The sequence below is a fragment of the Sarcophilus harrisii genome, chromosome 1 (genome assembly GCF_902635505.1).
Source record: "Sarcophilus harrisii chromosome 1, mSarHar1.11, whole genome shotgun sequence".
Lineage (NCBI taxonomy): Eukaryota > Metazoa > Chordata > Mammalia > Dasyuromorphia > Dasyuridae > Sarcophilus > Sarcophilus harrisii.
In genome coordinates, this window is record NC_045426.1 from 298,909,480 (window position 1) to 298,934,381 (window position 24,902).

Here is a 24,902-nt window from a genome sequence, read left to right on the forward strand (position 1 = left end):
GAGACAGAAATAGGAGCTTCACAATTTTTCCATAACCTAAAACCTAAAACTTACACGAGACATGTTTGGGCTAATTTAAATTATCTAATCTACAACTGAAAAGCCTTCTGAATTTCTTGAATTCAAATTGTACTCTCATCTTGATGCATTTTTCCCTTTTTAAACCAACCATACTTGAGAAGAACTTGTTTTCTAAAAGATGTTTATTTTCTCAAAATGCATAGGAGAGGAAACGAGCCATCTTTTGCTCCCCCTAGAAGATCTGGAGGCCGAAGAGTGATTGAAAATGCAGAAGGCTCAGATGAAGAAATAGATGCCAGAGATACAGACTTCAATGGAACTAAAGCCAGTGAATAAATACTCTACTTGCATATCACACTGCAGCCAAATACCCCAAAGGACAATATTTAGCACTGTCTAAATCAGTTTTCAGTTCCAATGCCATAAGACACTCAACAAACACTATTAGAGCAATGATTAAAAAGCACAGCTGTATTTTCCGGATATATGCTAACATTTTCAATTGTTGCCAAATTAGGGGAAAAAAAATCTTACCAAAAAATATGTGCCATGCATGCATGCCTTCTCTCTGTCCCTCCTGAACTGTGCAAATGTTTTGAGATTTTTAGAAAGATAATACAACCATAGCATTGAATCACTGGCAGTTTTTAATCCCAGTTGAGCCTTAGTTTACATGAAATGGGGATATAGACACCACATCAGGTAGTCCTATCCCCAAAATCCTTTTCTTAACTGCTTAGCCCCTTGTCTGTTTTGTATATGCCTTTGTTTGAAGTTGTTGGGTTTTCCCTCCTGATCACACTACTTCAGATGCACAGTTCACCAAAACAATGAAGTGCCTTCATTAGTCACACATTAAAAATGAAATAATTTGCTCAAAATAATAAAGCAAAAATGTTGCACTATTTTATATGCACCCTGATTGTGCTTAAGGACACTTTCACTAATAAAAGGTTATAAATCACGAGAATGCAATGGGTTTTTCTTACTGAGGAAATTTTCTCCATGGACTCAAGAGAAAAATAGGGGAAGTCCTAAGGCAGAAATGAACTTGAGAAGCTCCATGAGAAGTTGACACCAACAACCAATGGAGATCACTGTGGAACTTGAAGCCAAACTATGAGGGAGGCACTGAAAGGGCTTAAAAGGGGGATGGTGCTTAATTTCTTCTTTCAAGAATCTTTGCAAACTCAGAAGACCAAGGTCATTTCAAATGTCAACTGCAGTTTATAGGTGTTGAGAACAAGGACATGGGGTAGCAAAAGATTTCTTTAGGATTTCAGATAGCAAAAGACCAGCTTGCACACATATATCAGTAAGAACAACCTTTATTCTGTACACTGAGACTCGGATAAGGTAGGTGCAAGAGGAGTAAAAGACTGCTAATTTCTATATAAGAAGTAACAAGTACTCATCAAAATTGATAAAACATTAGCACTACTTTATCACTGCCTTCACCTGAAATAATGTTTCTAAAAAGACTACCTGTGTGGAAATAATTTATTTTCAAAGATAATTCAATTCATATCCATTTAATTGATTAAAAAAAAAACACAAGGCTTTAGACCACATGACAAAGTACAAATAAAAACATATCCCATATAATATTGCCTTAATCAATATCACTTCACAATAGTTAATCCTTAATAAATTATAACAAAACTCTGACGTCAATAAACTCCACTGTCAACATCATTTGGCTGACTGCCCATTTATAACATTTTTTTGTGAAAATTAACTACCACCCTGTAAAAGTCATTTTATCCAGGACTTTTTTGCAGAACCAACTGGAAACATTAAACATTACATTGGACTTGTTTATCATGACATTAAATAACTATTTAGGAATTATTGCTTGGTTTAAAACAAACTTGAAGCATCACCTTAACAAAAAAAAAAGGTTTTTGTTTTTTTTTTTTTAGAAAAATATAGCATTTTTTTCTGATACAGGTTAAGAATATTTCTTAGATTAATAAACATCAACAATAGTGATATTTCCACTTAATAATTTCAGTAGCAATTAAAGCTATACTCCCAACTCAAAAGTTTTTGCTGTCTTCCCAAAAAGTAACTCAGTGGAAAATTGTGAGCAAAAGCTTTTGATTCATCAAGATGAGAATATACCCTTGAAGTTAGTGCAGTTCCCCACTCCAGTCTGAAGATACATAATAGCTGTTACAAACAAGCAGTGATGAATCCCTGCAAGTAGCATGGATTCCTTTATGTATTAAGCAATCTTTAGGTCACAGTCTTTCCTCAAAAGAAAGGAAACCTTTCAAAACAAGTAAGTTTCACTGTGGGCCCCTTTAAAGGAAGTCTCACATAATTCAAATCTAACTTTGTATGAAGCCTGTTTTATACAGATTATTTTACAGAGGGCAACCTGCCTCAATTTGCCTAATCTGAAAATAAAACCAACATCTACAAGTAGCTTCAAACAGTCAATTGTTACAATTTACTTACTTTCTTTTTTGCTGAGGCAAGGGGGATTAAATGACTTGCCCAGGGTCACAGAGATAGGAAGTATTTTAAGTGTCTGAGATCACATTTGAACTCAGGCCCTCCTGACTTTGGGGCTGGTGTTCTATCCACTGTGCCATCTAGCCGCCCCTAAAGTAACCAACTTTTACTGACTTTTGTCAAAATGAAATTTAGCTTGAAACTGGACTTAAGATAAAATACCTAAATAACTTAATAAAAGGTTAAAAGGTTCTGGCTAGATCACAAGAGGTAACCTTGTACCATTCTTTCTTAAAAGAAATATTCTACAGAAACACTACCTTGTATTCCTAAAAATAATTTAAACTATCCCTTAATAAGCATATACAGCACTAGTAATTTCATACTGGACAAAATGGATCACTATCAATAGTGTATTTAAAGTGATAAGGGTCCTTTGAAGAATGGAGGCAGGCCAGCAGGATGGGCAGGCACATACATGAGGAATCAATGCCTAGTAAAACATCTCCCAGCTGCAAAGCCAATTATGACATCTGAGTTGGCCAAGAATTTGGTAACAAGTTATAGCCACTTCCACAATAAACAGTAATAAACAAGTAACAGAAAATGTTGTCTGCCCACTGTAGATAGTGGCAACTAAACTAAATTTGGTAAGAAAACTGCTGCCTGCAGGCTAGTTCTCCAACTTACATACTTGGTCCACCACACATGGAGTTGACTACTATACCTGTTTGTTATTTTATTCAAACTAAAAGATGATAACAAAACTAGAATACCAGTCTTCAATGCCCATGATTCTCAAAGTAGCATCTTGACTACACCCTGTGGTGATGGCAGTGATGGTGATGGAATACTTGAAGGAAGTTTTCCAAATTCCAGTCGTTTTCCTAACCTTAAGACAGAATGAAAATTAAGCTATTAATACATTAGGTAGTAATTTGCTTACATCAGGATATACAAAATAATAAGAATCAGAATCTGAATGTTACTAGTTGTGCACCAATTTCCTCCTCTATAGATGAGATTATACTTGCCTCTGATTAGTTTTTAGTGGATTAGGATTAATGAGATGTTCAATTTCCAAAAACTGTTTTTTAAAATAGTGATTTCTAACAGTTCAGAAGAAATCCGTAATCACTCTCACATCAGTGACAAGACCTGAAAAATTCCTGGTTAACTTTTGTCTGACAGAGAGTCACCTAGAAACTTGGCTCTTAGTTTGAAAAGATGATGGGCATACTTCTAAATAAATTCCAGGCATCCGGAAGATGCTTCTGATAACCTTTATTAAAAACAAAACAAAAACAGTACAACACAAACACACAAATAAAGTAGATTAGGACAACTAATTATTTCCAGGTCCAAGTGACTAACTCTGATAATCTTATCTGACCAGAATTTTAATGTCAATGTCCTGAAGTTTATGGAAAAAATAAAATATTCTTCCAAGAAACAGATTACTGAACAAATGACTTAGTTGACATGAGTTTGACTGCAGAATTCTCATAATGTTGCTTCAAACCAAAACTTATGGTACATTAAAATGAAATTAGCATCTCCTTAGCTATTTGCCCAGACCAAATATTCAACAAAATTCTCAAGAGAGTATGCAATACTGCCCGGGTTCTCTCGATTTTTAAGAAAGGAGAGAAAGGGAGAGGGAGAAAAGGAACAATGTGTATATATGTGTGTAAGATTACTAGGAATACATATGACCACTGTTGGGCATTACCAAGGAAGCAGATCTTTTAATTTAATGGAACCAGTAGTTTTTTCTGCTATCTCTACAAGAAGGAATCACAGCAACCAATACTGACCCCTTCTCTCCCAAAGGCACACTGGTGCTGCTCGACCGTTTGTCACTGCCATCTCTGGTCTTGATGCCTCTCCCCGTGGATACCACACTTGCTCTGTTCGGGGACTGATCATATACAAAGTTTCGACAAGATGCAAGTTTGGACTCCAGTGCCTAAAAAGAAATGTTTGCATCTTTGATTCAGCGGCAAGAACTATAATCAGGTTAATTCCAGAGAACTGCTTTAAAAATTAAGTAGTTTCTACAATACGCTTTTGTTCAGTTCTAAGGAAACATGCTGCACAACTAAATTAGTAAAGGAACTCCTGAGGTTCTTGTTTAGGACTTTAAACATGAGCACAAGTGAAAAGACAGACTACATTTCAAACAAACACTAGTTTTGCCCTATGAAAACAGATGTTGTGAAAAGTAAAGCAGCATCAAGACAGCCTTAGAACCTGCATAGACATTAGGTTTTGGAACTTTAACTTTGTTCAATATAATGGAAAACAAGATAACTTTAATGAAATTTGGCTCTTTAAAGAAGAAAACTGAAAGCAACAACAAAAGGAATTAGTTCCGAAATTCTATGAAGTCATACATGTAAGTAGTGACTCATATAGAAAATAGGGCAAGCTTTGTTCACATTCTGTAGCCAAGAATATATATTTTTTAAATTATGAAAAATGTTTATGTTAATCCCAAAATAGAAAAGATTCCCTTGCAGTAAATACCAAACCTTTAAGTTTTCTGCCCTAGACTTTAATATTTTCTCTTTAAGAAACTAAATGCATAAGAAACAAAGAGAAACAAATATGGCCTCAAAATCTTTCTCAATATTACAGAATGAAGTATATCTCTAGACATTTTTAAAAATCAAATTGAGAAGAACAATTCTGGTACATATCCTTTAGTAAAACATACAGCCACTTTGGGGAAAGGATTGAATATCTTGGTTTGAAATCAGAGTTCTAAATGAATTCTATTCTGGAATACATAGATTCATAGACAAGAGCTAGAAAGAATCACAGACTTAAGAGATAAAAAAAAAGAAAAGTTAGATAGATTAAATGACACTAATCTTTCCTCAAGACATTGTTATTAAAGTTAAATAAAAATATTACTTATTAAGCACTCATTATGTGCCAGGTTCCATGCTAAGTGTTAGAGATACAAGTAAAAACAAAGATAATCCCTGTCTTTGAGGACCTTATAATGAAATGGGGAAGACAATATTTTTCAATACTAAATGATTCAACCTTTCAAATGAAATCAGATTCAATCAAATATAGACAATACATCAAAGTTTCACATTATGCTACATAAAGAGTCGAAGCCAAGTATAAAATTCATACAACTTCCCTATCAGTAAACAAATAAATCTCAACTAGAATCTTACCAATCTGTTTGAATTCAGCACCTGTAAGAAGCCATACAAAACAACAAGAAGCCGTCTCTTCTTACCCCGACTTTCCGAAGCAAGTCTCCCACGATGTTCAGTGCGGATATCCTGGCAGCTGGCGTGAGAGGAGTACCCCCATAACTGTCCTCCAAGCCTTAGAATGTGCAGAGGGGGAAGACTCTCAGAATGACTATGCAACTCCAAGATCCCAGACCAAGGGATGGCAGAGAAGCATCCTGCCAGATTCTTATTTGCGTTTTCATTATGAATGGCTTCCAATTCTACAACATACTACAATAATATAACATTTTCTATAATCAGTCACAACTATGTCCTACCACTTTAGGGACTGTTCTATGAATAACTTTTGTAGTCCTTAAATAGTATGTGTAAATATTTCTATTTTCCCAAGGAATACATATTACCAAATTCTAGAACAATACAATATTTATACTACTAAAAAGTACCTGTTAACATTAAATACTAAAAACAAAGTATTTTATAGTAATTTTTGTTAGTTATCCCAGCAGAATTCTAAGAATGTAGGTAACACTATATTTTATTGATATAAAAAATGATCCATGAGTCAAACTAAGTGGCTTAACTGGGGCCACGTAATTTATCAATGAAACTAGATCAATGGAGTTAAATTCCACTTCACTAAATGCTCACCCTATATTTAATCAAGATAAAACAAGCTTCTTGGGTGTTACTCAGAACACTACCACAATTTTTACTCAGTTTCTATTATTGGAGGTTGATAACTCAGACACTGGAATGATGCTATACACACATGCTTAAATATACACATGCATATATAAAAACAAAACTAAGGGATCAATCTTCCTCCTCCCACACCCTTTGCTCTCTTCAAAAATGCTGACAACTTCTCTCACCATCCCTTTACCTCTCTTGAATGATCCAGGTGTGTTTACACTGGATCCTCGATGTGCTACTGGTGTGGATGGCACAGACATAGTGGCCTGCACAGCAGTGTCAGTCCTCTCTGCTTCCAAAGAATTGGGCATAGGAGTCCTGGGTTTCTCTTGCTTCTGCTGCACTGCTAATTCCTGTCGCAAGTCTTACAATGACCAAGATAAAAAAAAAAATCCTTTCAATCTAAATTGCCGCCATATGTTTAATGTAAACATTGATTATAAAAACAAATTGACTGGATAAATTCTTAGTAAATACTTTCTGAGAGATTGTTGGGACCTTGGATATCCCCGTCCCAACATTTGTAAACTTCAGGGACTACATGATGCCCTGGTCCTCTGAAACCTGATGATTTTACCCCATGCAATGAATTGAAGGTGACAAGACTCTGGAATATTCCAATTCTTACTAAGCCATATGAGTGTAGCTGGCAGTCAGGAGCTCCATAAATAGGACAACTTCGCACCCCCCACTCCCTCCCAATAATTGCTCCTAGTTAATATATACAATCACCTCAGAAGTAAAGGCAACACTAATGAAGCATTCCTCCTGAAACGGATACTAATGCTGGCACTGTGGTCAAGATCATGGAGACAGAATCTAACATGAGAAAAGAATTTCAGCAAAGAATCCATATGACCATATGGGTCATAATCAGATTCCATGAAAGAATAATATCTCATTCTCATACAGACAACAGGGCGAGGTGCGTAACCCAAAGCTGTAATATGCAGTCTAATGAGTCTGAGTCTGCCCCATAAGCATTCATTAACAGACAAAACTTCAACTTCCCAGCAAAAGGGAGTGTCTGGTTAATGCTGTAAAATGGGCCAGGGAAAGGGCTGGGGAATGTGAGGACATCAGGGAAAATGACAAAATTACATAATTCTCCACCTAACCTCTGGCTTCATCCTTCAATCGTTGAACAGATTCTAGGAGATTCTCTTTCTCATCAAGTTCACTCTCCAGAAAGGCATTTCTTTCAATGGCCTGATTCAACCGCTGCTCAAAATCTTCCAAAGACATGATAGTAGCTCTATGTTGGGGGGAAAATTACACATAAGCTCATACCATATAATCCATGAGATCAAAAGATATTAGCAAAGTTGCCTAAAGAAACTGAGCTAATTAATTAAGAAACTGTGAAAATCTTTCTTTAAATTAGTATTTCCATATCTTAAGTATGTATCTCATGTTAAAAAAAATCTTTTTTTACAAAGGAAAAAAAAGATTAAAATATAAAATCAAACTGTTTATCCATCTTACCGTTTTGCTCTCTCCAAGTCATCATTTGCTTGTTCTAGTTCCCTGATATATTTCTGTAATTGATCTTTAATTGCTTTAGTCTGTGCAAGGTCATCTTCTAATGCAGAGATGTGTACATAGCCTTCAGAAAGTTGCACTTCAAACTTTTCCTGAGAAATGAAAACAAATCCACGAACATGATTTAACATTTCTGAAAAGGTACAATTGCTGTTTGGTTAAAAGTAGAAGTCAATCCTACAACTAATATTGTTACTTATCCAAATAAAGTTATTTTAACCTCTCTCAGTCTATCCAATAAGATAATCCTGACATTTCATTAGGTACTTTAATATGTCTTAATTTTATATATCATTAGCAAAAAATATTCTCAACATCTTTTCTAATTTCTTTGTTCTCTGGCATATTTCCTGAAGACATTTTCCTCTAAAATTTAAAAACTTTCTTCAAACTCTAAGATACTAAAAATTGGAAGGTCTTTTACTTTTTTGGTATGCTTTGGGGAAACCTTTGTAAAAATAAGACCCAGACCCGAGTCCTTTCCTTCAGTGGTCTTTTTTGTCTCATGTGATCTAATGATATGCTCAATTAAAATTAGAGATCCCTTTTCCCTTTTCAAAAATTCCCAAGATATCTATCTAAACAAAATAAAAAATCTCCCTCTTAATTTTTCTCCTTAAAATAATTTCCACATAATCATGGAAAATAATTTCCAGTCATCCTGAAAATGAAAAAGTACCTATTTCTCATGTTCAAGGACAAAAATTCAATTTAATTTAAAAAATAAACTTTTTTTCTTTATTCTGCTCTGTAAACAAAGCTGTTTCCAGAAACTAATACGAGTCAGTCTCTAGGAGTGTTTTTTAAATGATGTAATGATGAATAGGCCAGAGAGTTGTAGAGAAAGCCATTGTGAAAAAACATCTGAAGAACATGTATACTGTTCCACTCTGAGGAGAGGCACTTGACATCCTTAATGCTTTTGTTTCCTTTGGTGCTCAGTTTTCTAGCTACCAAGCAAAGACACAGATTAAACAATCTCCACTTCAGTAAATTACCAAATCAGGAGGCACAGGTTAATGTCACTCCCTAATGACAAAGCTACCCACACTGGAGTTCCCAAAAAAGATATGATGATATCTCATTTCATTTTATCAGAAGATTCTCTAAAGTCTTTATTCATATAATTGGGAAGTAAGGAGTAATGCATGTAGGATGTTCCATCATAATCCTGGACAGCTACACCTTTCAGAATATACTAGAAGAACACAGCTTCTTAAGATGCTTCCCATATATTTATACATTTAAACCCTTTCTCTTTTGAAAGCATGAACAAGAAAGAATGCTGCTCAAAGATTGAGCTTTCATTTTATGCTAATTGTAATAAATTGTCAGCTGATGTAGCTATCAATGGATTCTCTGTTTCTTCCCTTACAGGGTTTTATATTCAACTTGTGATGAATAAGTCAATTGTCAGGAAGTCAGTCTCAGTTGAATGTTTCTATAAGGTGATTTACAAATGAGTATTTGTTAACAGTATTTTAAGTAAAGGGGTTAAAAGTCTTTTAAAAGTCCCACCTATTTCTACTTCTCCCTCTATTTTCTACTATTCCCACTCTTTAATGCTGACATATTTAGAATCAGTCTCAGTAACTGAATCTTTCTGCTTTAAAGACTTAATTTTTCAGTATCAGAAATTTGCCTCACATCTGGATTATTGCAACAACCATCTGGTTCTCCTACTTTCTTCAGGTGCTTGTGACTTCCATACATTTACTACACCACTATAAGACTCATCCTCGCAAAATGAAACTTTTAGTCATATTACTACATATTTTAATCATATTACTCCCCTGCTTAACAGCCTACAATAATAGCTCACTGCTGACTACCTTATCAGGTTCAAATTTCTCTCTGCTCCGATTTCACAATTCCTTATAACCTGACTTGACCAGCTAGGTATTAGAGATTTGCAAGGTAGGTAGCTGCCTTAAAGGCTGTAAATTCAATCTAATGCAACAAGAATTTATTAAAAACATTTTTGGGGCAGCTAGGTGGTGCAATGGATAGTGCACCAGCCCTAAAGTCAGGAAGACCTGAGTTCAAATCTAACCTCAGACACTTACCACTTCCTACCTGTGTGACCCTGGGCAAGTCACTTAATCCTGATTGCCTCACCAAAAAAAAAAATCACTTTTTTAAGTTCAAAGCACTGTGTCGGGTGCTAGGGATTTATACAAAGACAAAGAATCCTACCTCCTACCCCCAAGAACTTCCTTCATCCTGAAGGAGAAAGCATGTAAACAGATTAGTACGTATGTGAAAGTATGAGAAGAGAGAGGGCACAAAAAGTAGAGGGATCAAAAAAGCCTTCCCATTGGAGTTGGCACATACATTGAATCTTAAATAAAGCTAAGAATTTTAAAAATAAAATATGCAGGAAAAGAAGGAGGTAGTCAACATGGTCAAATGCTGCAGAGAGGCCAAAAAAGATGAAGACTAGATACAGCTGTTATAAGATGTGATATCTTTGAAGAAGTTTCAGCCAAATGGCTCAAAGCCAGTCCACAATGGGTTGTGAATTATGTGAGAGGAGAAGTAAAAGTAAACAAGTATAAATGGCCTTTTTTGACATTTATTTATGAAAGGGAAGAGAGCTATGTTCAAAGCTTGAGAGAATACCAGGGTCAAATAAAGATTTTAAAATAACAGCTAACAATAGCTAGCATTTATGTAGCACTTTCAGGTTTGTAAAGAACTTTACATAATTATATTACTTGATCTTTAATAATCCTATGAGATATGTGCTATTATTATCTATATTTTACACCACCTAGCTGAGTCAGGTGTTAAACTCCATGAGCAAGGAGGGAGAATGATACAGGAGCTGGTCATTAATTGAAACCAGGATCTAGAAAAGGTGATATAGATCCCAGCTACCTGAACTGTGGTTCATGTATTCATATGGAGTCTTGTAATTGAATGTGAGGGTGTGAAATTAGGATGTATTATCAGGAAATGTTTGACTTGTACACCTGTTTTATGTATCTACATATCTGGGGTCACAAACATTTTTTAGGAATCTCAAAAGAATGGTAGCAGCAGCAGAAAGATATTAAAGTGGAAGTAGGGAACAAGGACATGCCTATTCCTCCTCCTGACCCAGAGGGGAAGATACACCCATGACTGGAAAGGGTATCTAGTTGCAGTATCTTTTGAGGGGAGCTAGGGGCTTGTTGAATTCAAGAAGATAGGAGTATAAGTGAAAGGGATCCAACTCAAATACAAGTGTGTTAATAGTAAAATTTAAGTTATGCCATCAGACATAATAGTGTCTAGAGAAAGGTAAATAACTGAGGAGGAAGAAATAAAGAATGAGAAAATAAGCAGAATAAAAGTAATTTTGGAAGGCAGTAGAACTCTGAATTTGTAGAGTGTGTTAGCCATAGGGCAGGAATGTTCTAAGAAACACTGATCAATGTTAATTTTTATAAACATACAGCTTTTTCAAGCTAAAAATTTTGTGAAAAATTAAATTTCATGTGCAGACAGTTCAAAATCTCAGATGAAAATAACTGGTGGGGGGAAATTTTCAGATAGTAAGGGATTTAGCTGCTTAGGATACAAAGTTCCTAAGCCCTTCCTAACCTTATTCCATCATTCATCCTATTTCAGGAAGATCAGAATCTTTATGTCCACAGCTCTCATCAAGCTTTTTTCTATCAGTGTGCCTTTGCCCATTTAAAATGCTCCCCCCCTTCCTTCACCACCTGAAAAACACTTCTGTTCTATTTTTCTTTCTTTCTTTGTTAATATTTTATATTTATACTTCTTTTTGTTTGTCCTGTCCAAAAGGATCTTGCCTTATAACAAGGAGTGTTAAGAAAAGCAAACCATCAGTAATTGAAAGCAATCCCAATAGACTGTGGACAGAAAATGCCATCTGCATCGAGAAAAAACTACAGAGACTAAACTGATTAAATAAACACATGCTATGTTCACTTGTCTTTTTTTTTCCTCTCTCTCTTCCATGGTTTTTCCCTTTTCTATGATTTTTCTCTCCCAACATGATTCATAAAGCAATGTATATTAAAAATAAAAAGGAGGAAGAAAAGGAGGATGGGAGGAAAGGAAGAGAAGAGGGAGGGTGGAAGGGAGGAAGAGAGGAAGGGGAGGGAGGGAAGGAGGAAGGGAGGAAAGGAGGGAGGAAAAGCAACCCACTGACCATAACTGTTAACTTGGGATTCCAGCCTACTCCCACCTCTGCTTTGGACAGAAAGGATTACTTCACCAACAGTTCTCTGAAAGCATAATTGGTCCTCAAATGGATCTGTGGTCAGATCTTTCTTACCTTAATTGTTTCAAGTTCCATGCGGAGGCGATTATTTTCTGACAAAAGATCCCGATTTCTGGTTTCAATTTGTTGCAACTGAGTCTCCAGCTCAGCTTCATATTCTCGGCTTCCCTCTTGGAATTCACGCAGTTCCTCTTGTGTATTTTCTGCCCTAAAAAAGAATTCCCAATTACCAACTTATCTGTGGAGGTCCAGAACTTTGTGACATAATCTAAAACCATTCATCTTTTAATCTTCCTTTTCTTTAACCTCTTATCCCCAATACTTGAAGGCTGAAGGATGACAAAATACCAAATCTAAAACGTCTTTTAAGTGAATAGAAGTAATAATCCATGGAATAAAATTTCTCTTAGGAGGTTCCCAGGATTATAATCACATTGGAGGTGAAATCTGAACCAAGTCACACCTCCTGTGACTTGAGAACCAGTGTCTATCCTGACATCAGACTACTTTGGATTTATATTAAATAATGAGAAACCATTAAAAAACAACCACCACCAAAAAGCAAAGGTGAGGACTTACCACAGAAAGTGTAAAGTCCCAAATATCCCTTTTTCAAAAAGACTTGATTTTCAGAAGACATAAGAGTTGACATTGGTATGCAACTTTTTATGATTTACAAAACCCTTTGCTATTAGTTGATCACTGAAATAGTCATGTGAGGTAGGGAGTATAGCTATTATTCCTAATTTCTTGATCAGGAAACTGAAGCAGAGAGACCCTAAGCAACTTGGGTTATAGCAAGGTTACCGAACTGCTCACTAACACAGCCAGTATATGAATGTAAGTCTTCTGACTCCAAATTTAGGGTTCTTTCCCCTATACTTACATACACTTAAAACATGATATTGAGGAAAGATAATTTTCTCTATTTTCAGAACTAATGGGATGTTGAATGTAAGAAGCAGTCCAAGAATCACAGAATGACAGATGCAGAGCTAGAAGAAACCTCAGAGATCCAATCTCATTCATTTTACAAATGAGGACTCTGAGGACCTGATAAAAATCAGATGATTTGCCCAAGGTCAGAAACCTAATACTTCTATGAGGCAGGATTTCAATACAAGTCTTCCTGACTTTTAGTCCAGTACTCTAACTACTATTCCAGTGTCTATGAGAAATTAGAATGGTGAATAACATAGGCTTAATGAGGAAGTTTAATAACTTACCGCTGCTTATATTGTATAGCTAAGTCTTTCCAGTAGCTAATTTCTTCTTTCTCAGAGCTGAAAGTCTTCCTACCCAAGTCCTCCATGGTAAGAATATGAAGAAAAATCTATTACTTTCGAGGCATACTATCTATAAAAAAAAAGATTTGAACAACATTACACACACTTATCGCAATTTGAAGTCCAAAAGTCTTAACAAAATACTGCCAGGGAAATAATGCTCAAAGTAAAAAAAAAAAATCCAACAACCATCAAGATATTCAGGGCACACAAAATATTAACATATTCAATATAGGGGGCTAATGCCATTTACTTCTACTAATGATCAGCAAATTAGATTTTGTTAATACTTTCTGTTGGCATTTCTCTACTCAATGCAGTCATTTGTTTCTTATCTTCATCTTAGACTTTATCTACTCACATGTGACTATTTGGTGAAAGTTAAAAAAAATGTTTTTTAAAATACTAATAGTGGTTTTAAACCACTAAACTGGAAGGAGTGGGACTGCTGGCTGGGCAGGACAAGGCAGATTAGATTCTTTTGTGTTAGCTTTTACTAATCCCAGTTCACACTAAGGGTGGCAAAAGTAAGCAATTATCAATGAATCAATAGACAAATTTATTCCAAGTTCGTACTTTGTAACAATCCCTTACTCTCCAAGAGTTTATACTCTAATGAGAGAGATGTGTATGTATTTAAATATATACAGCATGAAATATAAAGTAAATCAATACAGATATATACAAAGAAGTTAAATACAAGATATTTTGGAAAGCTACTAGCAACTGGAATCAGGAAAAGTTTTATGCAAAAGATGGTGCTGAGCAGCTTTGTAAAGGAAGACAGGGTATCTCCAAGGTAGAAGTGCTACATTTCAGGCATGTGGGATGGTTGTGGCAAGGAGATAGAGGGTTGTATGTGAGGAATAAAGAGAAGAATATTTTGGCTAAATTGAAGAATTTAGGAGGGGGAATGAGGTCAAAGCCAAAATATTTTATCCTAGACTGTGAACTTGTTTTTTAAATATTCTAAGACCTGCATTTCAATATAATTGTTTTTTTTTTTTTAATCATCTGTTTTGTTTTTTTTTCTTTTTCTTTTTTTAATGCATTTAAAAACATCCTTCTGACTAGGAATCCACAAACTGCCAAAGGGGTCTATGATACAAGAACTGAGAGGAGAGACAGTCAGATTTGTGCTTATGGAAAATTCCTTTGGCAGCAGGGTACCAAATAGGCCAAAGTGGTGAGAGATGAAGTAGAAAACCCAATTCATAGGCTGTTAGAATAATCTAGGCAAAAAAGGGCCTCAATGAAAGTGGCAGCTGTATAATGGATAGAAGCAGCAGAAACAGGAAGATTTGTACCTGGATATTTGGAGTAAGAGATAGTGAGAAGTCCAAGCTAATACTAAAGTTAGGAACCTGAGACAATGGAAGGATGGGGGTACCTTCACTAGAAATTGGAGATTGAAAGAAATGGAGACTGAAAAGGAAAGATAGTGAGTTCAATTCTGAACACATGGAGTTTAGAATATCTCCTGATTGGGGGGAGGGAGGAGAAGGGGGAGAAAAAAGGGGGAAATGCAGCTAGATGGAGCAGTGGATAGAGCACCAGTCCTGAAGTCAGGAGGACCTGAATTCAGATCTGACCTCAGACATATAACACTTCCCAGCTGTGTGACTCCTGAGCAAATCACTTAATCCCAATTGCCTCAGCAAAAAAAAAAAAAAAAAAAAAAAAAAAAAAAAATCTCTCAAAAAAATTTGAACTGCTGAATAATCAAATGGTGATGATAGGGCTGAAGCTCAAGAGAAAGACTGGGACTGGATGAATAGGGCTGTGACTTATTCTCTTAGATATACTCTCTAAGAAGGCTCACATACCTAGAGTTATGGGGTGTAATACAGACAAATGAGCAAGCAAAAGAGACTAAGGAATCGTTATACAAGTTGAAGAAGAAGCAGGAGAGAAAAGTATTATGAAGTCATAGAAAGTTTAGTATTCAGGAAGAGATCATGGTCGCCAATGTCAAGGATGGGAAAAAAAAACAAAAAAGCAAAAAGCTTGCCGTCCTGGGAGAAGGAAAAAAAGAGGGAGAAAAATTTTGAATGGAAAACTTATAAAAATGAATGCTGAATCTGGAATTATGCCCAAAAAGTTATTCAAACTGTGCATACCCTTTGATGCAGCAGTGTTACTACTGGGCTTATATCCCAAAGAGATACTAAAGAGGGGAAAGGGACCTGTATGTGCCAAAATGTTTGTGGCAGCTCTGTTTGTTTGTAGTGGCTAGCAATTGGAAAATGAATGAATGCCCATCAATTGGAGAATGGTTGGGTAAATTGTGGTATATGAATGTTATGGAATATTATTGTTCTGTAAGAAATGACCAGCAGGATGAATACAGAGAGGCTTGGAGAGACTTACATGAACTGATGCTAAGTGAAATGAGCAGAACCAGGAGATCATTATACACTTCAACAACAATACTATATGAGGATGTATTCTGATGGAAGTGGATTTCTTTGACAAAGAGAAGATCTAACTAAGTTTCAATTGATCAATGATGGACAGAACCAGCTACACCTAAAGAAAGAACACTGGGAAATAAATGTAAACTGCTTGCATTTATGTTTTTCTTCCCAGGTTATTTTTACCTTCTGAATCCAATTCTTCTTGTGCAACAGTTCTCTCAGTTCTGCACACATATATTGTATCTAGAATATACTGTGACATATTTAACATGTATAGGATTGCTTGCCCTCTGGGGGAGGGAATGGAGGGAGGGAGGGGAAAAGTCAGAACAGAAGTGAATTGCAAGGGATAATGTTGTAAAAAATTACCCAGGCATGGGTTCTGTCAATAAAAAGTTATAATTATTTTTTTAAAAAAATGAATGCTGAAAACTATTTTTATATGTAATTGGAAAAAATATTAAAAGTGGGGGGGAAAAGCAAATTTATTAGACTTAAAAAAATCTGACTATTTAGAAACAATTGGTAATTCTAAAGAGGAAAAAAATAATCTTTTTGTTGATTAAAATATTCTCAATGCTTAAACTAGTTTTTTTTTTTTTAATTGGAGGGGAGGGGCAGAGAATTATTATAGGAATAAATCCTCAAATATGTTTTTCAGGCCTATCTTCTCTTCCCTGTTCACACCATCGGTTCTATTCTTGGACCATTAGTTACACTGGATCTAGTTAATCAGATCTATAGGGAGCAGATCACTACCTATTAGGCACTAAACAAATCTTATGGTGCCTAAAACAGGGCTCAATAATTTCATTATGGAAGAAACTTCCTGTAACACTGTAAATGGTATGATATCATTTCTACAATTTAATGTAAGAAAATTATCTGAAAACCTACCCATATTGCTTATTTAAAATATTACATAATCTAAAATACAGACAGAAACAAAGGAAGCACTGAACAATTGGGGAATATTCTTTGTTAGGAACTGGAAGGGAACCCAGAAGCTAAATTGTACATTCCATATACAGTCAAGAAAAAAACCTCACAAATATAACTAAATAACAAAAAAATCCCTCCTATAGAATACCTGAAAAGATGGTACTTAAAGATCTTTGATGAGGGGGCATCTACTACATCCTCAAGCAAAAGGGTAAAATTCTTCTATCAAGCTAAATCTGCCACTGTCGCTTCTACTCACTGCGCTTACTTTTGTCTTCTAAGGTCAAGCAGAAGTTTAATCCCTCTTCCTGTGTTAGCCTGTTGAATATTTGAAGACAGTTATCATATCTCCCAAGTCCTAACTTCTCCAGGCTGACAATCCCCAGTTGCTTCAATGGAGCTAATAATACATGGCATGAACTTGAGGCCTTTCACAATCCTCATTACCCTCTTCCAGAAGCTCAAAAGCTCACCAATGGTTTCCGTAAAACGTAGCCAAAACTAAAATGGAACTCTCATTTTCCTGATCCTGAACACTAGATTTTTTGATTGCCAAATGATACTGACTCATATTAAGCTTCAGTCTACTAGAATTTCCAGATCTAATTTTTGGATACCTGTTAAATTTTAACTTAATATGTCAGGCCCAACATTGTAGCCTGTTTAAGATCTTTTTTGGATTGTGATTGTCATTTAGCAAGTTAGTCATCCCTCCAAGCTCTGTGGCACTTGCATATTTGATAAACATGCCTTTTATAGCTTTTATATTCAAGTCACCAATAAATAAGCATTCTATTAAAAATCTCCTTCCAAATTCATATGGAATCCTAAGAATGTAGAACAGGAAGGGCCTTGAACTGTCATTAACCTTCTCCTTAAGGTCCAGAGCAGTTAAAGTGAATGGCTCCAGGTAGACTGGTAATAAATGACATATAGCACAGTTGATATTCAAGAACAGTTTCTCAGATTCCAAAGCCACCAGTTTAAAATTCAACCATTAATCAATGCATTTTGGGCTCAGTCCCTGAAACTATTCCAAATCCATCTAGACTATCCTTTCAGCTAGTCCACATCTCTTTCTTTCCCCAAGAGATACTTTATCAAATACAAGCAAATGATATTTCTACATCATTCAACTGATCTACTCACCTAATAACCCTGCAAAAAAGGTCTGGTATGACCTGTTCTTGATGAATCTATGCAATCTCTCTGTGATCACAGCTTCTTCTTTTGCATGTTCTGTCACCATTCTCTAAATACATTCTGGAATTTCGCCAGGAATCAAAGACAAGCTCATTAGTCTAGAGCTTCAAAACAGTTTACTTTCGTTTAAAAAAAAAAAAAAAAAAAAAAAAAAAAAAAAAGAAAGAAAAAAAAACAGGGAGATATTTTCCCTTTCCCATTCTCCATGATGCTTTGAAGATCACTACTGATGGCTTTACAATCATGTCAGTACGCTAGAGTGTACTTCTTCTGGACCTAGTCTAACTGGGGATAGTTATCTTCCTACTTATCTTTAGTTTTAACATCCTTCATATTTGTTCTATCCTTTCCAGTCCAAAGATCAATTTTTCATAGCAAAGAGAAGAGGAAAAGCTTTAAAATAAAACAATTATCAATACTATCTAGTAGCCGACAAAAAGTAGAATAAATCATAAAACAGATTCCAGTGTTTGGTAAGATATTAAACATTGACAAAGGTGAGAAAACTGTATACAAATATGGTGAAATAAAAAACTTAGATTCTTAGATACTATGCCTCAACAATATTATCAAAACAATGAGTTAAATATACATTAGATTAACCACAAAAATTTGTCTTGATTGTAGAAGAGGGATAATTTATTTCTTGATGAAATGAAATAAATTAGTAGAGACAAGTTATATTTATTTGATTAATTAAAAAATTTAATTAAGTATGATGAAAACTATAGGCAAATTATGTAATTTGATACATTAATTTTTGCAGTAAATATATCAGATAAAATCCTGGCAAACAATCTGTAATATATTTTCTTTTTTTTTTTTTTTTTTTTTTTTTTTTTTTTTTTGTAATATATTTTCATAGATGTATATTTATAATAAATTGATATAACACCTAATCTCCAATGAATCATATGGTCAAAGCTTATGAATAGACAATAAAAAGAGAAACACAATTCATAAAGAATCACCATAAAAATGTTCAAACTCAGTAATAATAATAATCTTCAAAAATAATTTTTAAAATGCAAAGTAGATCAACTCTAGGCTTATTAATATCCTACATTAATCAAAATATCACAGGAAAAAAAAAAGAAAAAACATGCTTAGAGCTTATGAGTAAATAAGTAGCCTTACAACTCTTAAGTGAGTGGTATGGAAAACTAATGCAATCTTTTTAAAGAGCAACCAAGCATATAACAAAAATTACAAACTTCTGACCACATACTACTAATACTAAGGATACATTCCAAGGATTTCATTATTAAAAGCAGAAAGAGCTATCTAGGAAAAGGTTATTTGTAAGCTTACTAAAATAAGCTTAGATATACCTGAAAGGAATGAACTACTAATCTACACTGCCATTAAAAATTACAATTATAAAGAATACAAAGAAATATATCAAATATATTAGCCACAATACAAATCAAAGAAAAAACTAGAAACATATGCACTAACTTGCATATGCATATATGTGTCTAGACAATCAAAAATAATTAAAAGCTACACAGGGTTAACTGAAAAGTGGTTTGTGGTAAATTATGTATTATTCTTATGAGTCATTTGAATAGGTTCGTAGTTAAGAATAAAAAAAAAATTAACAGTAAAATGAATATGTGAGAAAGAACTAAATAGAATAAAATAAATGGAAAAAGTCCCCATTTTGGGCCTAATTCATGTCTGTAAATAAACATGAACTTTAGTAGAGAGATAAGAAAAGGCTAGGAGATGAAGGCTGTGAGGCACGTAAAAGTATACCATTATGATAAAATGAGTTTTAGAAAAGGGTTTCCTTTTCAGAGGATGTCACCTGTCTCAACAAGTACATCTTAATTTAAAAGTAAAACCCTTTTTTCTAGTGTATCATAACTTTATAGATTAGAGAAAGGATGAAATCAAGGATGTTTCTGAGACAAAAATCCTATTATGGGACAAAATTCTTATTACAGCCATATGTACGTAAAATAGAGTTTAGACTTTGGGACTTGGTAAGCTGAACTATGGGCCTTCATAACAAAACACAGTACCTTGCATATAGTATACTTAAATGTTTTAGTTTAGTTACTATCAATCAACAGAACTATTCAAACCTGAATTTTAAAAATGAATATAGTTGAGAGTAAAACACAAATCAAGTATTTTCATCTTAAAAATGAACCTTTGGAAAAACCTCATAGTGCTTTCTGAAAAAGACAAAGAGGCAAACAATTCAATTCTCCTAATAATTATCTTAATAACTTTAAGATTTCATATGAAAACAGCACAGAATATTGTGACATCTAAATTTTTCTGTTCCCTAAAGCAAACAAGTTCAAAAAAGTTCAAAGACTTGTTCCTCTGGCATGTATTATTTATCCCTTATACAGCATTATCTGGATGACATAAAGCAAAAAAAAAAATTTTTTTTCTCACATTCACACAATTAAAAGTGAGACTATTATTCAGAGAGTTCTTTTCCACAAATAAAAATATAGCATTGCCTCAGATTCCAAGGGGGCTCCAACTCAACTATCTTTAGTACCTCTAAGTACTTCCAGTACTAGAATGGCTGAAAACATCTCTGTTTCAAGCAACCAGAATTTTATTATTTTGAGTCGTTTTCTTTGATTCATAGGATCAGAGACTTAGACCTGAAAGGGACTTGCCTGCGACCCTGCATTTAAGGCTAGAAGGGACCTAGAAGACAGGTGAATTCACTCACTCTGTAGCTGGGGCCTAGAATAGTGAAGTGTTTTGCTTGAGGTTACAATCTTCAGACTTCTCTTCTTTCCAACTAAATGATGCTATTAATTATGTCATTTCTCAGAACACATGTCTGAACAGTTCTAGATAGTTACAGAGAGGAAAAGTACCCACATACAAAACTCATTACATATTTGCCACAAGACACAAGGAGCAATAAAACTGGAACTAATTCCATCAAAGGATTTAATGTCAAAATAAGCAGTCATGTATTCTTCAAACAAAAATCTGTTTTTTCATACAAAAAGATTTTTGCTTATTATGTACAGGTAGACCTCTCAAAAAATTTCACTTAAAAATAAATTCTGGGTGCATCTTTGATTTCAAAATAACGTTAAAAACAAGTTTTAAACAAACTTTCAGGTATCCTGTAAGCACAGAAAGTCAGCACAGCTGTTCTCCAATGATATAAAACTTTGTAAGCTACAGAAATTGATGTCACCCTTTCCTCCATATTCTCTCTCCTGAGCCAAAACTCACAGCTTCTGATTAAAACAAATGAAGAGGGAGCAAAGAATAAATGGTAAAGAAGTTACGAAGTGTCATAGTTTTAAATGTATGATGTTAAGTTTCATGATATGCAGACATGAAATCACTAGGTCAAAGAAAGCCGGCCTCACTTCAGTTTTGATTTCATGTATATGTTCTTTAAACATAAACATAAACATAAACATAAACAAGATCTATCATATGCAGATAGACCCACCCAGGAGAATGTACTGGATTAAAGAAATTTATTTCTACCTAATGTCAAAATGCAAGAGGTAAATCCTGATGAGGAAAACAAGTAGTAATGGACTTAACGATTAACTTTCAAATAAGAGTCTTTCCATTAGAGGCAGCTAGGTGGAGCAGTGGAAACAGCACTGGCTTTGAGACCGGAAGACCTGTTGATCCAACATAATCATAGAAACTTATAAGCTGGGTGACCTGGACAAATAACTTAACCTCTTTGTCCCAGATTTTCTCAACAGTAAAATGGTTATCATAATAGCACCCACCCCCAAGGATTAGTGTGCGGATCAAATAAGAAGATTTTTAGAAGGAGCTTAGAACAATAGAAAGCTCAACGGACAGAGTAGTCAGCCAGGAGTAAGGTAGATACGTTCAAATACTAACCTAGCTGCCTCTAATGGAAAGACTCTTATTTGAAAATTAATCTTTAAGTAGTAATTCTTTGGTGATTTGGTGCTCTAAGACTGACATATTATCAGAGAAAATCCATATTAAAGGAATGACCTTCTGCTAGAGTGCAGTTTTCAATTGTCTACTTGCAATCCAAAGTATGTCTGAGACAGGGAGAACATTAACTTTGAACAAGGTTATGGATCCAGCAGCATATCACTGTCTAGCTATCACTGATAAATGTCATACACTTTGTTTTATCAATGCAAATGAATGTGTAGATATGAAATTTGTAGCAACTTAGAATATTCTGAGGCTAAATGCAATTAATGAACTTAAGAACAAGACTCTATGGTAGGCCTAAGTAGGCTGTAAACATATTAGCTATGATGACATCCTCTTAAGAAGGAGAAATAGTTATGACTAGAGAAGAAGGTGGGCTCATCGTATATTAAGAATGAGAAAGTTGAACAGTTTGAATGCTAGAATGCAACCTTGGATAATAAAAGAATCTGAGGGAGATATCTAGCACATTGATTGGATGCTTTATAAAAGATTTATGAAAAGCCATGGGCAAGAAAATGAAAATAAAGAGAATTTTCATTTGCATAAATAAGGATAGATGGGAGACAGGATCCACAGCATGGAAATCTCATTCATCAAGGAACCAAAATATAACAAGTGATTTAGGGGTCATATTGGAACACAGGAATGCTTGGAAGCATCTTTCCCACACGTTAAAATTCACTAAATCAGCTACAACTGCAAATGACATAAGCTCTGATGCAGCAACAAATCACAAAAGGAATAACAGGTCAAAGATAAAGACAGCCCCAACTTGGTGTAAAACATGACAAGAGAACCAAGAATACTCAAAATCTTCAGGTGGCATCTATTCCTTAATCTCATTCAGGTCTCGAAAGATGAGGAGGGGGGTCGAAAATACTGCATCTTTATTTCATTAAAAGTTGTTTCCTTTGTCATTACATTTTATTTTGAATTTTAAAACATTCTGAAAAAGAGTTTACAGTCCTCACGAGAATACCAAAGGGGCCCAAGGCAAACACAAAAAAGGTTAAGAGGTCTGGTTGCTCCCCAGACCAATAATCAGTCTCCCAAAAAGGAGGATATGAAACTGAAGGGTTTCCCATGACTCTCAGAAAAGTCACTGAAACTCAAGCCGTGGATGAGAATTTTTTTTTTTCCCCATGTATCCAGCAGCACCCAAAAATGCTGTCTGGGGAAATCTGAAACTGCCTGCAGCAGAAACCAGAGGAAGGGAAGGGAATAGGGGGTGCGGGGCTGGAGGAGGGGAAGGGGGAAGAGAGATGGAGCTAGAAGGTTAGGAGATAGAAGAGGCTAATTCGTGCTCCCTATAAGTTAATGAGTTCCAAAAGGGGTAAAGGGAGAACGGGGGATCATTTTCCCAAAGAGCCCAGGAGAGAAGATTTGATGAGGAGCTGGAACGGGGTGGGAGAAAAGGAAACGGAGTGGGGTGGCGGTGAACAAGGAGTTTCAAAAGAGAGGCGGAAATAAGTGCTTAGTCCGAAAAACAGAACCCCAAGTCTCGGAGAAAGGGCTGGGACTTAAGAGGGGAGGAAAGGGAAGTGGCACCAACTTCGGTCGGCAGGCACCGGGAAGACGACCCAGCAGAGGCCGAGGGTGGGGGCCGGAGGTCCGCAGCTGTTCCCGGGGCCGCTCGGTCAACTCTCACGGGTCCTTCCTAGCCCCGACCGACCCCTTACACACACACCCCCGCCCCAGAGTCGGAGCCGGGATCCTCCCCACGCCCGCCACCAACCGCTGTACTTACCCGGGCTCCGAGCGGCGGAGGACTCGGCGGGAGGGGAGGGAGCGGCGCGGCTCGGCCCGGCCGGGCCCCCGCCTCTCGGCCCCCGGGGTGGTACCTCCTATTGGCGGCCTCGCCCCGGAATCGGACTTCTTCCGCCAATCAGCGCGGCTCAGCGCCATTTGGAAACTTTTTAATCTCCCTTCTTCCCCCTCCCTTTCCCGCCCCTCCCTTCCCCTACAGCCCCGGGAACACAAAGCTAGAGGGCCTTGGGAGTGGGAGGAGTAGGAGTGGGAGTGGGAGTGGGAGTGGGAGTGGGAGTGGGAGTGGGAGTGGGAGTGGGGGTGGGGGTGGGGGGCGCCGCATCAGGGCAATGGAATGTGGCTAGCTCGGTCTGTCTGCCTGCGCTTGCAGTCCGACATGCCCCCTGGTACCCCTGGACAGCACTGGACAGAAGGTTTTACTACTAACTCGTGTCCAGATGTCCAAGGTCCAGTGCATGGACCTGTCCCATGCGCTGCCCTTCTCTCTCCTGCAACTCCCATGAACTTCAGACGCCCACCTTGTGAGGCTTCGGTTTCATGCACCAACCTCTGGCCCCGAACCAGGGCCAAGGTCCCCAACAGGTGACATTAACTCCGGCTTTATTCATTAGTGGCTCAGGAGATAGACCGCCAGGCCTGGAGTCTGGAATACTGTAGTTCAAATCCCACCTCCGCATTACTATTACGGGATCAGTGGGTAAATTACTTAATCCTGTTTGCCTCAGTTTCCTCATCTATAAAATGAGGTGTGGAAGGGAATTGCAAACCGCTCCAGAATCTCCGTCAAGAAAAACCCTTATGGGGTTCAAAAATGGGACAGATTGAAAGGATACCACAACCACTATTCTCTCTGCCCTCGATTTTGCACTTAAGGCAAACAAATCTGCTTCCTCACCTCCATCCACTCCTCCCCTTTGGGCGAATCATCAACATCCCTTCTCTGCACACCAGGCTGTTTGCTTTTCGCTTATTTTACTAGTCCCTCGAAATTGCAACGTAGTGAAAGTACTACTTAGGACTGGGAAACAAGAGATCTGAGCTTCTAACTCAAGCTGTCCCATTAATCAGATTCGAAACATTAGATGAATCTTATTTTTCTGGACCATGTATTCCTTGAAGAGAAAATCGAAGGCCCTCAAATTTGACCGGAACCTCATCAGTCTGGGGACTCCCTATGCTG

At 36.3% G+C, this 24,902-nt stretch overlaps 2 protein-coding genes across 7 annotated transcripts in view; one reads left to right on the plus strand and one right to left on the minus strand.

Moving 5' to 3' along the window:
* The window catches only part of MYH11 (myosin heavy chain 11), a 129,421-nt gene extending 128,436 nt beyond the window's left edge, over window positions 1-985 (plus strand). For all 3 annotated transcript variants that reach the window (XM_031944220.1, XM_031944210.1, XM_003761672.3), the window contains one exon: window positions 225-985. Coding sequence is in view for 2 of the 3 variants with exons in the window: in XM_031944210.1 (XP_031800070.1) it covers window positions 225-357 (133 nt within the window). In the remaining variant the exon portion in view is untranslated. The remainder of the gene's footprint in view (window positions 1-224) is intronic.
* On the minus strand, window positions 679-23,780 carry NDE1 (nudE neurodevelopment protein 1). Of its 4 annotated transcripts, none has more exons than XM_031944244.1 (10): window positions 23,703-23,763; window positions 17,969-18,082; window positions 13,401-13,530; window positions 12,229-12,382; window positions 7,881-8,029; window positions 7,514-7,650; window positions 6,586-6,759; window positions 5,741-5,832; window positions 4,299-4,450; window positions 679-3,373 (listed from the first exon to the last, which is right to left on the minus strand). In XM_031944244.1, exons 3-10 carry the CDS (start codon window positions 13,484-13,486, stop codon window positions 3,280-3,282), a joined length of 1,038 nt encoding a protein of 345 aa, XP_031800104.1. In that variant the 5' UTR covers window positions 13,487-13,530; window positions 17,969-18,082; window positions 23,703-23,763; the 3' UTR covers window positions 679-3,279. The 4 variants fall into 4 exon arrangements, with proteins under 4 accessions (XP_031800104.1, XP_003761723.1, XP_012398393.1 ...); XM_012542939.3 differs by lacking the exon at window positions 17,969-18,082 and adding an exon at window positions 3,722-3,763 and having other exon boundaries at window positions 3,285-3,373; window positions 23,703-23,780; XM_003761675.4 differs by lacking the exon at window positions 17,969-18,082 and having other exon boundaries at window positions 23,703-23,780.
* Window positions 23,781-24,902: the final 1,122 nt, after the last annotated feature.

Bases quoted from the DNA above. Each gene is read 5' to 3' on its own strand.
- NDE1 (XM_003761675.4), bottom strand. From the start codon at position 13,486: ATGGAGGACTTGGGTAGGAAGACTTTCAGCTCTGAGAAAGAAGAAATT. The intron at 4,451-5,740 runs GTAAGAAGAGAC...ATTTCTTTTTAG, and splicing joins ACTTGCTTCGGAAAGTCGGG to GCACTGGAGTCCAAACTTGC. The intron at 3,374-4,298 runs GTCAGTATTGGT...TTCTGTCTTAAG, and splicing joins GTGCCTTTGGGAGAGAAGGG to GTTAGGAAAACGACTGGAAT.